Raw genomic sequence first — 14,680 nt, 5'->3', positions numbered from 1 at the left:
AATTCCTCTCTGTTGCAGGAATCCACATGGTCTTGGAGTTGTTTTCTGAAAATATACAAACATATTCTCAACCAAAAGTTAACAAAGGAATCTTTTCTAAAAATTTTACTTGGGATCCTTTTATTTTTTGCCCAATTTTCCTTTGACTTATTTTGACACCATGTGTGTTTTCCATGGGTATCTTGCTGTAAGTATTACAAATGAAAATTAATTTTCAAAGAAAAAATTTTTGTGTAGATGTAATTTACTTACAGGATATTTTTTTCTTACATGGTATTTTTTCACTATACCCCTCTTTTTTAATTTAATTATTAGAAGGCTTTTGGAAAATTTTTATAATGCAGTTTTGATAACTTTAAATTTTTTGCACAAAAATATGACTACTTTAGGTTCATTGCATGTTAAGCAATTTTACCATGAAATGAACTACCAATAGAAATTTTGGTTAATACTTTAGAAACAGCTTTTTGTACAATTAAATTTTCTTGAATATTTACTTATTTTAATTAGCCAATTTAAATTAATCTGAAAACTTGACTACTATTTTACTGTCAAATTTAATACTCAAACAACAACCTTAGTTTACATTGTAAATATTAATGGAAAGGATTATTTGCATCCTTGAGAAAGTTCTAAACATTCCTGGGGGTAGCCTGTATTTAGATATAGGGCAGTTGCTGTCAGCCACATCTCTGTTGCCTGGGTCCCGATCTGAGCTGGGCCAAGTCTCTGTTTGTTGTCTGGGTCCTGATTTGAGCTGGGTCAAGTCTGTTTGTTGCCTGGATCCTGATCTGAGCTGGGTGTGGGAAGTGCAAAGCAGCCATGGGGACAGGAGACCTCCCTCAGAAGGGGCAAAGGCTTAAGCCCCTGCAATTTTGGGGGGTGAGGATCTGTGCCCCACCTCTGTTGATCCCCAAGTTTTCTCCTGATGGCCTCTCTGGGACTGTGCCTGTCTTAGGTTGTTCCTTCCCTGAGAAATCTTACCCATCTTTGGCTAATCAGCCATCTTCCGGAGCCAAGCAGGCGATGTGAGGTTCAGTTTTGTCTCCTTGGTAGCCTATGCCCCTGTGGCCTCCACACCCAGCACCTGCCTTGCGATCCCCTCGCCTGCTGGAGGGGCCCCAGCATTAATCACATATCTTGGGGAACCCAGGATTCTTCTCCAGGGAGGGCCCATCTCATGCCATTGGGCAAGACAGATTCATGGTACCAGCTACTGCAAGGCTTCAACCATAGCAGGAACAGAAAGCTCAGGCAACAGCTGTGGGAGGATCCCTCTTGGCAAAAAAGAGCAAGAAAGGCCAATATAGAATGCTCAAGTGCCTTCCCAGGGGGCCTTCCACATAGTGGAAGGGATAAAATCATTTCATGTCCTTTTTATATTACTGCCAAACATTCAAAAAATTGGTTTGTGAGTTTGTTTGGGATAATTGTACAATATGCTGTTGTAAAATATCAAAAATTATAATAACATTATAGAATAATATCATGTAAAGATATTCTTTGCTCTAAGCTATGGCAATTCAATTTTAAACTGGAAGAAATATTTAGAAATATTTAGTTATTTCATTTTGCCCCTCTTAGAGGTCAAACCTTCATAGCATTTAAAACATATTTATTAATTTTTATTTGATAAGGCTTTCCATGCAATTTCAAGTATATAAGATCTGTTAAATTTAATAAGATTTCCTTTAAGAAGAGAGAATAAATTTCTTGTATTACTCAGAGTCCTTGGAGCTTTCCAAGAATCATCTCTTTTAAGACCTTGAAATTTTAATATGGAAAATAAATAAACATTATATATATGTCCATATCCATATATGGTTTAAAGATTATAATATTTATTATTATTATTATCTTAAGATAGTCAAATATTTAGCATTTTGTCATTTAAAAATATCTAAACCTTTAACTTTATTATTTATATAATTAAGCAAACTTCCAAAAAAAGTTTTGCCAAACCAGTTTGGAGGAAGTTTGTAGCCATTCGAATGCAAATTACCACCTTCCTGAGCATATTGGGAGAGTGGGCTTCCACATTGGATCTCCATGTGTCTCCCTTCCTTCCCCACATCCTGCTTACTTTGGGGGAAGTTTCAGCAATGGATCTGGCTGAATTTCTTTTTATACTTAAAAGATAGACAGGTCTTAAATTTTTTCTTTATTTTTTACTTTCTGAAGTAATAACACCCAATTTGGCCAAGATTTGAATTTCCATGAGAGTTCTTTTATAATTTTTAAACAAGGCCTTAAGTAATCTCATTGCAGGAGAGCAGATAGCCTTGCCCTCTCCTACCACCTTTGAATTTCTCTGCACCAGAGGCAGAGAAATTTTCAACAATGGAGTTTCACTTCTTATTACATATTTTAAATTCCAAAAACAAACTAAGATTTTAATTTGAACAAGAAACCACATTCTTTAAACATGCAAACCAAAAGTCTGTAATAATAAAGTTTACTTTATATTTATAACCTAATTCTTCCCCATTAGCCTGGCTGAAAAAGACATTCCCACCCTACTTACAGTTCTTGACTCTGCAGCTTGCCATGGGCTTTTGTGTGCAGTGAACTTCCCTCACCTTTGTCGGGTGAATTTTCCACACCTTTTCTTGGTGTAACTTTTTTCCTTCCTTTGCTCTTAGGTGAAAAATATCTTCTCCTCCAGATGTCCCTGTTCGGGCACCAGATGTGGGATCACCTTTCACATCCCTCGTAATTCAGGATCCTGGTTCAGGGTTCAAGTTCTGGAGAAGGGCCTCACACAAATGAAAAGAGACTAGAAGAAATTTAATTTGGCAATATGGGGAGCCAGGCAGTAGTCCAACACTAATGGGATAACTACTCACTGCTCTGGCCCTGCTATCCCTTTTATTGAGACTATGGGTAAAACACTCATAGCATTTTAGGCAGGAAATAACAGAAATTTACATAGGACTAACAGAGGTGGAGGCTCCTTCAGCTAACAATGTCTCAACTAAAGAGTGAGTGGTTAGAGCAATTAATGTTGTTGACAGCCTTCCTGGCTTCGTGTCCACATCTCTCTATTAGTAAAACAGTAATTGGTTTCTGGCGGTGGTGTGGAAGGGCTGTGGACAGTTGGCAGCCAGCCTTCCCAGTTGAACTCTGGGTCAAGGGGACAATTTGCATATTAGTCTTTTAGTATGTAGGGTTATTATTTGATGTTTTAGTATATATACACTAAAACATCAAATAATATTCTAGTAAGTATATAAAAATATATTCTAGTATGTGTATAAAACTTTCCACACAAAAAGACTATAGCCAGTTATTTATCTCATATCATTTTTAAAATGAAACCAGTGTGTTAATGATGCTTCCTTAGATTTTCCTTATGTTTTTTTCTGTATCATTTTTTACTTGGAGGAATTTATAAGCTCTATAGAGACAATTATAAAACAGGAAAAATATCAGTGGTTGACAGGAGTTTGGTGGGAGGGAGGGATGAATAGGTGGAGCATAGACCATTCTCAGGGCAGTGAAATTGTTCTGTGTGATACCACAATGGTGAACTCGTCATTATACATGTCTTGATACCCACAGACTTCACAACACCAAGAGTAAACCCTAATGCAGTTTAGATAATAAAGATGAGTCAGTGTAGGTTCATGATTGTAACAAATGATGTACTGCTGTGATTAGAGATGTTAATAGTGGCGAGGTTTTGCAAGCATGGGAGCAAGGGGAATATGGGAACTCTCTGTACTTTCCACTCATTCTGCTGTTTGAGGTTCACAGACATAAAAATATTAAGACTATTAAAATTTTAAAAGACAATTATAGGCTAATATTTAATGTTTTACATTCTATCTGATTAAGGAAATGTGATCTGAAGACTAAAGCATGAATTCAGGGGGAAAGCAGAGGAACATGTCACATTGTGACCTTAATTCTTTTAGGAAAGAGCCCCTATAATTTTTCAGTGGTAATTTTTCATAGTGACTTTGTTTTGCCATTTACACAGTAAGGACTCTAATGGGATTTCTCCTCTTTACTTCATAGGTTTACCCTGAGGATGGATGAATCTTTATGTTAAAACAGTTCTCCTTTCTTTGATAAAAGACACTTTATAAACCAACCACAGATCAATGTCTTTTCCACCTTATGTTTTGTTACAGTTATACAGGAAGAATGGAGAAGCAACAATACAATAGAAATAGAGATAAATCAGACTCTGAAAATACCATGCCTACAAAATATGTCCTCTGAAATTTCATCTGAGTTCACCTTCACATGGTTGGTGGTAAGTGCTGCCCTTTTCAGTGAATGATCTTTAAATATTAATGAAGTAAAAATGAATAATAAATAATAATAAGGAAGGAAGCACATACTGGATGAGGGACAGGTATTATGTGTCAGGGTGGGAATGGTTGTGGGGAGACACTCAGCAAGTCTTGGGGTCTATGCATGCACTGATTTAGAAATTAGTTTCTAAAGGTTAGTTCCTATTTCAAGCTATATGTCAAGCCCCCATTACAGAAAAGTGTGTGATGGTGCCCTGGAGAGGAGCCATCTCCAGTAGAAGCCCCTACTCACAAATGTTTGTTTTACAAACAATGTATGCCTATGGATAAACTCCCTTTTCTCAGAATGCTTACCATCACATCCTGGGAAATACACAACATTGCTGTATGAGAGGAAACATAAAATCTAATGCTTGTAAAATACTAGGGGTACTAGGGGCCCAGTGTATGAATTTGTGCACCTTGAAAGGAACTGTGGACCACAAGGCTGCAGTGGGCACAGAAACAGTTCTTGGCCCATCCACTGTGCCCCTGCCCAGCCCCTCCTACCATGGCCCCTGTTCCCCTGTCTTCTGGCAGCCCCACTCCCGCTGCTGCTGCTCCCAGGTGACGAAAGCACCAGCCCAGCTTGCACCCTGCTGATGATGCTGAACCATTGTGGCCTGCACTATCAGTGGGTGCAAGTGGCAGCTGCTGCCCCATCACTCCTCAGGAGCAAGTGGAGATAGAGAAGCCCACAGGGGTGGTCAGGGCTGGCAGCTGCCACTTGCACCTGCTGACAGCTCTGAGCAATCAGGACCAGTGCACTGGGCAAAGAATTTTTAATAACCACCACACGCTCACCCCTATGACAGCACCCTGCCTTGGTCTGGTGCTCCTATTCACCTGCTCCATCATCCTGCTGCAGCTGACACCCACCACATTCCATTCCGTGCACAGCTGCCTGCTGCTGACACCCACCATGTTCCACACACACACACACACCCGGTGGTCAACACTGTCATAGCAACCAGTTGTTCAGTTGTTCTGTTGTTTGGTTCCACTGCTTGGTCTATTTGCACATTAGGATTTTATATAGATAGATAGATGATAGATAGATAGATAGATAGATAGATAGATAGATAGATAGATAGATGGAAAATATACCTGATAGAAAGAGGAACTATATTACAAACAGCCACTGGCCAGCTCTATTACTGCCACAGGGATTGACAAGCCTATAGTTGCCTTGTTTTCTCACTTCAAAAACAAATTGAGAAATCTGAAATTTTATGAGAAATTTTCTAAGCCAATCAAATGGCAGCCAGCTGTTAGCCAATATACATAGTTCACCTTTAATGCTGTTAAATCAGATAATGTTACTAGACTGAAAGAATATTTGCCTAAGTGCATCAAAGTCCCATAAGACATGAACAAGAGTTTGCAGCCAAGAAATTAAGGATTTATTAAGAATATGGTGCCATGCCCAAAGTCACAGGTCGTTCATGCTCAAAGACCTGGCTCCTTGCTGGTGTCCAGGGCTGGATTATATTGGGGGTGGGGGATGGGGGAATCATTGATCATGGTGACTAAAGTAGCTAGGGTGTGGTCTCTGCTGATTGGTGGGTGCTAGAGTAAGAAGTAACTAATCATTGCATCTATTCCTGATGTGAACCATGGAGGTTGTTCTGTCCAGTTTCACAAGGATTTGTTCTGTAGGACTGTTCCATTTTCCTAGGTCCAAAGCTAAAACATAACTGAGGTCAAGATATTATTATTATTTTGATTGAAAACTCTGTCTCTGTAGTCAACAGAACTGGACTACTGGATGATGACCAGAATTCATTGTCCTGGGACTTAATTATTAAGCAAGGGGAGGGAGGTAGATGAGTCCAGGCACTGGCTGAGGCCAGTTTGTATCAAAGAGGGGGAAAATAAAAATAAAGAGCAAATTAAAAAAAAAATAAGGTTAGACACTTCTCCAAAGAGGATGTACAAATGGCCAATAGATGTATGAAAAGATGCTCAACATCACTAATCATCAGAGAAATGCAAATTAAAACCACAATGAGATATCACCTCTCACCTGCCATAATGGCTAGCATCAATAAATCTACAAATAACAAATATTTGAGAGGATGTAAAAGAAAGGGAACCCTTGTGCACTGCTGGTGGGAATGCAGAATAGTGCAGCCACTGTGGAAAGCAGTATGGAATTTCCTCAAAAAATTCAAAATGGAACTGCCTTTTGACCCAGGTATTCCACTTCAGGTATCCTAATCACCAATCAGAAAGAATATATCCACCCCTATGTTCATGGCAGAATTGCTTACAGTAGCTAAGGAACATCCCAAAATTTCCATCAGCAGATAAGTGGATCAAAAAGCTGCAATACATTTACACCATGGAATTCTATAAAAAAGAAGGAAGTCTTACCCTTTCCAACAGCATGGATGGACCTGGAGAGTATTATGCTAAATGAAATAAGCCAGTTAGAGAAAGACAATTACTATATGATTCCACTAATATGTGGGATCTAATAAAAAAAAATAAACTGATGAACAAATGTAACCAGAAGCAGAAATACATGGAATGCTAGACTGGCTGGTGCCCAAAGGGAAAAGGATGGAGTAGTGATTGGATAAAGAAGATGAAGGAAATAGCTACAGAACACCTATGCATATTCCATGGACACAGACAATAATTTGGTAAAGTCCAAGGAAGAGGTAGGAAGGAGAGGGTGGAGGTAGGCAAAGGGGAAAAGTGGGAGTGGAGGGACTCCTGCAATAATGTGAAAAGAAGGTTTCTGCATTGTTACAATGACACAAGACCAAAGCAATTCTAAAGATAATTATAAAGATAATCATAAACATAGTTTTGGTAATCACAACATGAGTGTTCATTTAGATCCAGAATATGATTACATTACTTTTTAGCTTGTCATCACAATAAAAACACAAAATTTAAAAATTCTTACAGAATCATAGATATCCATGAACATAGCAGCTGAGACAGTTTGCAAAATAGTGTATTTGCATAAGTTATCATTCATATTTCAAGTTGACCTAGATTTTTGTGGACTGTCTTGGAAAGTAGACCCTTCCTATAAAAAGATTTCTAAGGGGGATGTGACAAACCCAAAATAACTGACTTGCTAGTAGGCCTTAAAATACAACCTACAGATAGTTTCTCACTGGCTACATATTTTTTGGGTAGTCAGTAAAAGGAAAGGAAAAAATATTCTAAAATATCTTTCTCATTGTCCTAAATTGTCCAATGTCTCTTCGTTATCGGTCAGAAAATGCTCTTATCCTTTCGTAGCGTTTGATTTTTAAAATATAAACCTTCCTGGGCATGTTGCCTATGGTTAGTATAACTCAATTGTTCTTAATAAATGCGATACAGTTTGGTTCTTAAGAAAAGGCTTTGAAGAGGAGAGGACCCCGGGAGGGCAGAAACTTACAATACTAAACATTACAGCAATGGAAATGCACTTTCTATATGTTGGCTTACATTTTTAATGTTTTCCACATATAGGCAAAATGTTTCTACCCCAATTCTCATAAATTCAACTAACAGTGGGGATAATAAAGCTTAATAATAATAAATAATAAAGTTTAGTAAATCTTCACTATGGAGTTTTGGCTGCCTAGTAAGTTAATCTGTAGTGTTTTATCTTATCTTTAGGGTGTGTGATCTGTTTTTCCAAGCAAATGTAAAGCCTTCACTCGATCAGTGTCCTTTGTGTGATCATGAGCTTCTCCAGGACAAAAAGCTGCATCACTCACTTCAAAAATTCTTAGCATTTGGTATATATAGTGCCTAGAACATAGGCACTCGGTGAATAATGGGACAGCTCTGTGTCTCTTTGTCTCCTTCCCCCATAGTCCTACTCCATGTCCTCGTATTAAATTGATGGTCACTAAATTGATGCTGTGCATTTGATTGATTAATGAATAGCTGCTCATTAAGTGTCGGTGACTTGATAAATGGTAAGGCATCCTTATCTAGTAATTTTCTTTAAAGAAATGAAGAAGACTAAATAGACCTCATCTTTGGATCCTGCCAAGAAAGGATAAATGAGGGGCAGAGAGAGTTCACCTAAGGTCACACACTGGGAGAGTGAATCCTAAACTTCTGCTAGAACCTCAAGCCATGCTCTCACTTTAAACAATGCATCAGGATGCAGAGCTCCTGAGGTATCTTTTTGAAAGAAACCTCTCTTCAAAGGAAGTATTGTATTGGCAAATGTGCTGATTAAATTCCTACTGTGCATTCCATTTTTAAATGTCAAAATCTATTTGCTCTTCTGATTTACATCCGTGCTCCATGCTGTTGGAGGCTGCAGGATTCAGCCAGTCTGATATGAAATTATCCGATCTCCTCATATTAAGAAATAAACTGCAGTACTTCATGCCATGACTGTTATAGGTCTGCAGAGGACATAAATATCCTCTCCGATCCCTATTTTAGTTCTTTAATCTCTTGTTAAACTAGCAATAACAATCACAACGATATAGCCAGTTGTCCTCACAAACATATAACGTGTTTTTTTTATAAAATTCAGAGATGAGGGAGATGAGCTCAGGAGGACAGACACCTGCTGTAATGAACTCAGTAGCTCCAAGAAGCTGTGCACGCTCCCATTTTCAGGTCTGCATTAGAGTCTGGAAACAATTTTACAAACTAAAATTATTTTAATCTAGGTCACTAGAAAATAAAAAGTATAGGTAGAGTTTTATAGCATCTAATTAAATCAGTTATGACCCTCTGTTAAATTAGAAAATCATTTGGTATATGTATCTGATCCCATATGAAGGCTGTGCTAAATATGTTCATGGGCACATCCTTTGCATTTGGAGGAGTTACTTTCCAGAATTGTGACTACACTGAAGTAGACAGGCACCAGGCACAAATAGGGTATCCAACATTGATCTATCATGGAAAGTAGCTAAGTGAACACAAAGGGTTAACCCTTCAGTGGAAGGTCTAGATGAATGGCAGGTGATCCATTAGAAATCACACAATAGATGGGATGCAGTTGGTAGAAAAAGGACAAGTTGTATCTTTCCCGTTTTATGTCCTGGGGCACAAACACACATTCATCAGGGAAATTCTGCAGGCTTGTTCTGGGAGCTTCTACACATATCTAATATTCTGTTTTTATTCCAAACCATCATCCTAATTTCCCACAGTATAAATTTTGATTCAATCCAATAAATATATGCAAATCTGTTTGGGGTACTAGGTCCTGCAGGGATACAAACTATATTGGACATATTTCCTACCATGAAATGCAATTTTGATTAAAAAATTGTTTTTAAAAAGAGGGAAAATAGTTTGACTCTGACTAGATGGACCTGGGGAATCTTTCAAAGATTATGTTTGAGCTGAATATTAAAAAAAAAAAAAAAAAAAAAAAAAAAAAAAAGACAACAGTTGACCAGCAAATAACAGACATGTACTAAAACCCTGGGACACATGAGTACAATTTGGGAAGATAAAGGGCAGGAGGAAATATTTGTTCCCAAAGTTGTAGGTAAAGAGAAACCCATGGTTCTTCTCTTTAAAATCACAACAAGAAGGACAGAAATATTTCAGCAAACAGTTTAATATTAGCGATAAAGGCATATAACTAAAACCTAGATGCTGCCTGGCTGGTGTGGCTAAGTGGTTAAGTGTTGACCCAAGAACAAAGAGATTGTAGTTCAGTTCCTGGTAAGGAAGGGCACATGCTGGGAATCAATCCCCAGAGCGGGATATGCAGAAAGCAGCTGATCCATGATGTTTCTCTCTCATTGATGTTTCTATCTCTCTATCCATCTCCCTTCCTCTTTCTAAAAATTAATAAAACATTTTTTCAAAACTTAGATGCTTATATTTTTTAAAAAATTTTATCTATAAATGTATCTTTATAGATATACTATTCTTTAACATTTCTGATGTTTTATAGCTAAATAAAAGGTAAATGGTGCTAATAAACAATGCTGTTTTCCTTGCCTATGAGAAACCTAGCAATTCAGAAAACAAAATTTCCGCTTTCTACCTGATGACAGTAGCCTCTAGTTGTCTTCATCATAATCAGAATTAAAGTGCTGGCCAACCTACAGTTGTGATTATTAGAAAAACAATGTTCTGGTGCTCTACAGAGTGGACCTGGGGGCTTCACAAGCAGCTGCTTGGACAGCACTAGCTGGATGGAGAATAAATGGGGGCCGTGAAGATAGGAAGCAGTATGGAGTTAAAGAAGTAGCAAACAATACAATGAACAGAATTTATTGAATGAGCTATAGACACTCAGCAGCCACCATGTGCTGTAGTCAACACCACTGGCTCTGACACGGAGCTTGTGCCATCCCAGGGATGAAATAATGTCATGAAATTAAATAGTACCAATGTCCCTTTTCTGGACTGGAAATTCTAATTCTAGTACAAAAATAGGAAAGCCTCCACCATTCATCCCCAGGTTTGTCAGATCTTTAAGGGACACAGGGAAGCGATGTTTCATGATTCAATATGACCCCAGCCAGCCCTTATCATGGAAATTATCTTATCTAACTCTTGTATATAACTTAATTATATGTTTATTTCTCTTCTATGGATATGGGGTATGGTTTTCTATTTGTTTTTCTTATGCATTAATTCTTCTCAAATAGCCTCTAAGAAGACAAGACAAGGATTGTTTATCCTACTACATTTGTGAGGCTGTATATATTGATAGCAAAATTATTAACAGCATGACCTTGAGGGAAATTATTTTTTCAAGTCCTGGTTCCTCCATTTACTAGTTATGTGGCCTAAGAGCCAAGATTAGGGTAAAAAAAGAAGACTCATGAAGTAGCTGGTTGATCCTCAGTGAGGCTGGAGGATAGCTCGTATTAATTGAACATATACTGAGTGTCAGGACTAGTGTAGGTATGCCAGTATGATCTATATTTCCCATTAAATCATAGGGTCCATTAAGTTGGGAGTCCATGAAAGTTGTTAAATTTTTTTCTTAAAAGAATAAGAAGAGAAAAACAGACAAGAATAAAGACTATATAATAAGACCCTCTTACCAGTCTGTTTTCTGCTGAGCCTAAGATTATCATTATCAGGTGGCAGCTGAAGTACACTCGATGGCTAGAGTCATAGGGTATCTAACTCCCAAGGGCCCTTTCAATCAGCAAATTGTCCACACCTCTGTAATCAACAACCTATATAACAGCCTCTGGCCTGCAGGGATTTCTTTAAATTTTTTTCTTTTCTGATAGTCCTGGAAGTGGTTTGTTTTGTTTTGTTTTGTTTTTTGGTGTGTATGTGTGTGATGGTTTGCTTTTCATTAGTGTGTGTTGTCTCTGAGGCTTACTTGTCCTTGGTCCCAGGCATCCCTGCTTTTTTGATGCTGCAAAAAAGCCTTTGTAAGTGCCTTCTTATTTTGTGTGACCTTTGAGCAAGTTACATAACTTCAGTTCATTCCAGATTGTTGTAGAGAGTAAATAAGACTTGGAACAATTTTAACTAGTGCCTAAAACAGTAGGTTCTAAATAAACTTAAGCTATGACTAATAAGAATATATAATTTTAGTAGTGGTCATAGCATGATATTGGTATTACTCTCCCTCTACTGAGTCTAGATATTTAATGCTTTACTGCACTAGTATTTTTCTGCCTCTCCTCCCATTTGCTCCATGAAAGTAGACACCCATGTGCAGTCTTGCCTTGGCCCCTTTATAACTGGGATTCTAGATTCTTTCAGGATCTCTGACTGTTGTAAGTTACAAGGCACAACTTTGCAACTGAATCCTATCTTTCCTAACAAAGGAACAAATCTTTTCCTCTACAACAGTCAACTGCCCAGAAAAAACACACAAATGAACCCTTGAGCAAATTGGGATTCAGGGGGGTTTGTTTTGTTTTATTTTTTGATATCTTTCCTCCATCAATGAAACTAGCAGGGTTAGTCACACCCAGCTACACAATAAAGGAAAAAGCAGGTTTCCTTGCCAGTCTCCAACCTCCAACCAAGTGGCCTCTAACTGCCCTTCTTCCCACAACAGAGTGACAGATGGAAATGTTCCGGGTGGCTAGTCATTTACTAAACATCAAGCAGCATTTTGAATTCCATAATCCTCAATGAAACAGTCCCTGTGCATAAAGCAGGAGCTATAAAATCAAGCTTGTTGGGCTGGAGGACCTGCAGGGGGAGCCTGCCTCCTTAATTATTGGGCTCAAGGTCTGCAAATGCTGAGTCAAGTGCCAGCCAATTCTTAAGGCTCCTTTTGGAGCCCTTGTCTCCAGAATATAAGCTCTCTCCCTTTAACTTTCTGAACACTTCTTCATTAAGAAGACAGCAGGATAGGCACATAGGTCCTTTATGTTAGTATAAAGGTGTGTGCATTGCTTCAGGAGTAGGTTTTAAGCAGGGTATGATATATACATGTAATTTGTAAAGATGATACCAATCCCTGCTATAGTTATTTATAGAATTGTTTCTTACATAAGAATTTCTACTAAGTATATTCTGGAAATATCTATATAAACTATTTAAAAAGTCTACGTTCATGTTTTCACTGTTTCTGCTCCTAGCCCATACTTGAATTCTCTCACTCATCTGCTTCCATTTCTTTCACCCTGAATGTGTCTCATTTGTTGAACCAGAGATTCTAAGTCAGAGCATTATTTGCATTATTTCATGACTTCTTCCCCACCAGATGTATTAATATTTCTGTTCACCTCACCCTCTTTAGTTCCCTCCATTTCCCCTGGCCCCTGTGCATAGCATCCACCTGTTGTTTAGAGTTAGACCCGTGGTTCTCAGCCCCGCCCCTCTGAGGGTCTCACCCCAGAACAACTGAATTCAACCCCCAGAGGATAAATTTGTGCATCTGAGTGTTTTCAAAGCAACTGAATTGAGCATGTTGTTATACTAAAGGCTATAAGGACATACCCCTCCCTTTATCCTGTGCCCCTCAAAAGTCCCCTCTTCACTGGACCCTTAGTCAGCAGAATGACTGACATGGGCCAATGCTGTGACATCCCCAAAATCTTGTCCATGAAAATAATGAGGTGGGCAAGAACAATGGGGGCTTTTCTTCACACACCCAAGGAAAGATATGGAAGAGAGGAAACAAATACTCCAAATGATCTCTGGTCTCCAACGTTCAGATTAACATTACAGCCTCCTCTTCATGTGCCCTATTTGAAGGCAGCACAAACACAGAAATAAGGGCAGAAGGGCAAGGTCCATGACAAGGTGGGAGTGAGGAAAGGAAGTGCCTACAGCATAAAAATTAAGGAGGCGCTCACACTCAGGTGCCCAAGGGTGCATTTACAAGAACCTTTTGTGCCCTAGGAATCTCCTTACCTCATCCTAGTCCTGGCCCTCAGAGGACCTAAATGAAAGCTTTCTAAAGTTATGCTGGGAGAGAGGTTGACTATAATTATCCAGTTCAGTTGAAGATTTTATAGGCAAAACATAAAGCCTTCTCAGCACACCTTGCCATTAAGATTTCTGAATTTGACATGAGAATTGTGATCTGCCATTAGCCCCCAGTGCTGTGTGCCTCTCCCCCCAAAAAATGCAGTTTATAGGGGATTCCAAGGGGGAGTTCTTAACAGAAAAGAGTATCTGTTCATATTAGAATAAATTGACAATAGTTTTTAGCTGAAAGTCAAGAGTACTGATACTTTGTCTAGTAACATACTAAATACCTCTTCATTTCAATCCTTCGTTCATCTCTCTCTTTTTACAAGATATAAATTAATACTTGTGGAATACCTAGCCCAGAGCTAGCCTGCTTGAGTGCTCAATGACTGGTATCTATTCTTCTCACCAGGAAGACAATGGAACTCAGGAGACACTTTTCAACCAGAATCACCCCATCAGCAATGCCACGGCATTTAAAGACAGAGTCAAGCTAGGTGCAGACTATGGGCTTTCCCTCTCTCCAGTCCAAATCCACGACGATGACCGGAAGTTCTCTTGCCACGTTACAGTCAGGCCTGGCACAATCTTGAGGAGCTCCACCAGGGTCAAGGTCTTCGGTAAGAATTTTTGTTCTCTGGACTCCCTGCCATCCTGCCATCCCCGTTGCCTGCCTCACTTTTCCCCCTAGAGAGGAAGCAGCCTGTGATCTGGAGTGCAGCCAAGCAAGGCTAGCTGTTCAGGAGGAGTTTTATTTACCTTGATACCTGCCTTTCGTGTTGGGGCTGGGGAGGAGGATAAAAAGTAAAAAGAATACCGATTCTGTTAACAGATTGAAATCACACAATTGGTCGGTTTCCTGGTGACCGCTCCCTTACTTACAATTTTAATATTTCCTAAGAATGCTGGAAATCTCTTTAATTATGGCTGCCAAAATATAATGGCTTAGCTGCCTAATTGTCTTAGTTGCTTGCTGGAGCAAGACAGAATAAGGCCAGCGTGAGAATAGGAGGATGATGAAAGGAGCTCCAGAG

At 38.8% G+C, this 14,680-nt stretch overlaps 1 protein-coding gene across 2 annotated transcripts in view; it reads left to right on the top strand.

The window, feature by feature from the left end:
- Positions 1-14,680, top strand: part of CD96 (CD96 molecule) — an 85,542-nt gene that overhangs the window by 7,877 nt on the left and 62,985 nt on the right. For both annotated transcript variants that reach the window (XM_036446895.2, XM_036446894.2), the window contains exons 3-4: positions 4,137-4,261; positions 14,059-14,266. In XM_036446895.2, the coding sequence (XP_036302788.1) occupies positions 4,137-4,261; positions 14,059-14,266 (333 nt within the window). The remainder of the gene's footprint in view (positions 1-4,136; positions 4,262-14,058; positions 14,267-14,680) is intronic.

The sequence above is a fragment of the Pipistrellus kuhlii genome, unplaced genomic scaffold (genome assembly GCF_014108245.1).
Source record: "Pipistrellus kuhlii isolate mPipKuh1 unplaced genomic scaffold, mPipKuh1.p scaffold_m20_p_2, whole genome shotgun sequence".
NCBI classification, from domain to species: Eukaryota; Metazoa; Chordata; class Mammalia; order Chiroptera; family Vespertilionidae; genus Pipistrellus; species Pipistrellus kuhlii.
The sequence above is the reverse complement of the archived record's forward strand: the minus strand, read 5'-3'. Positions and strand labels throughout refer to the sequence as shown.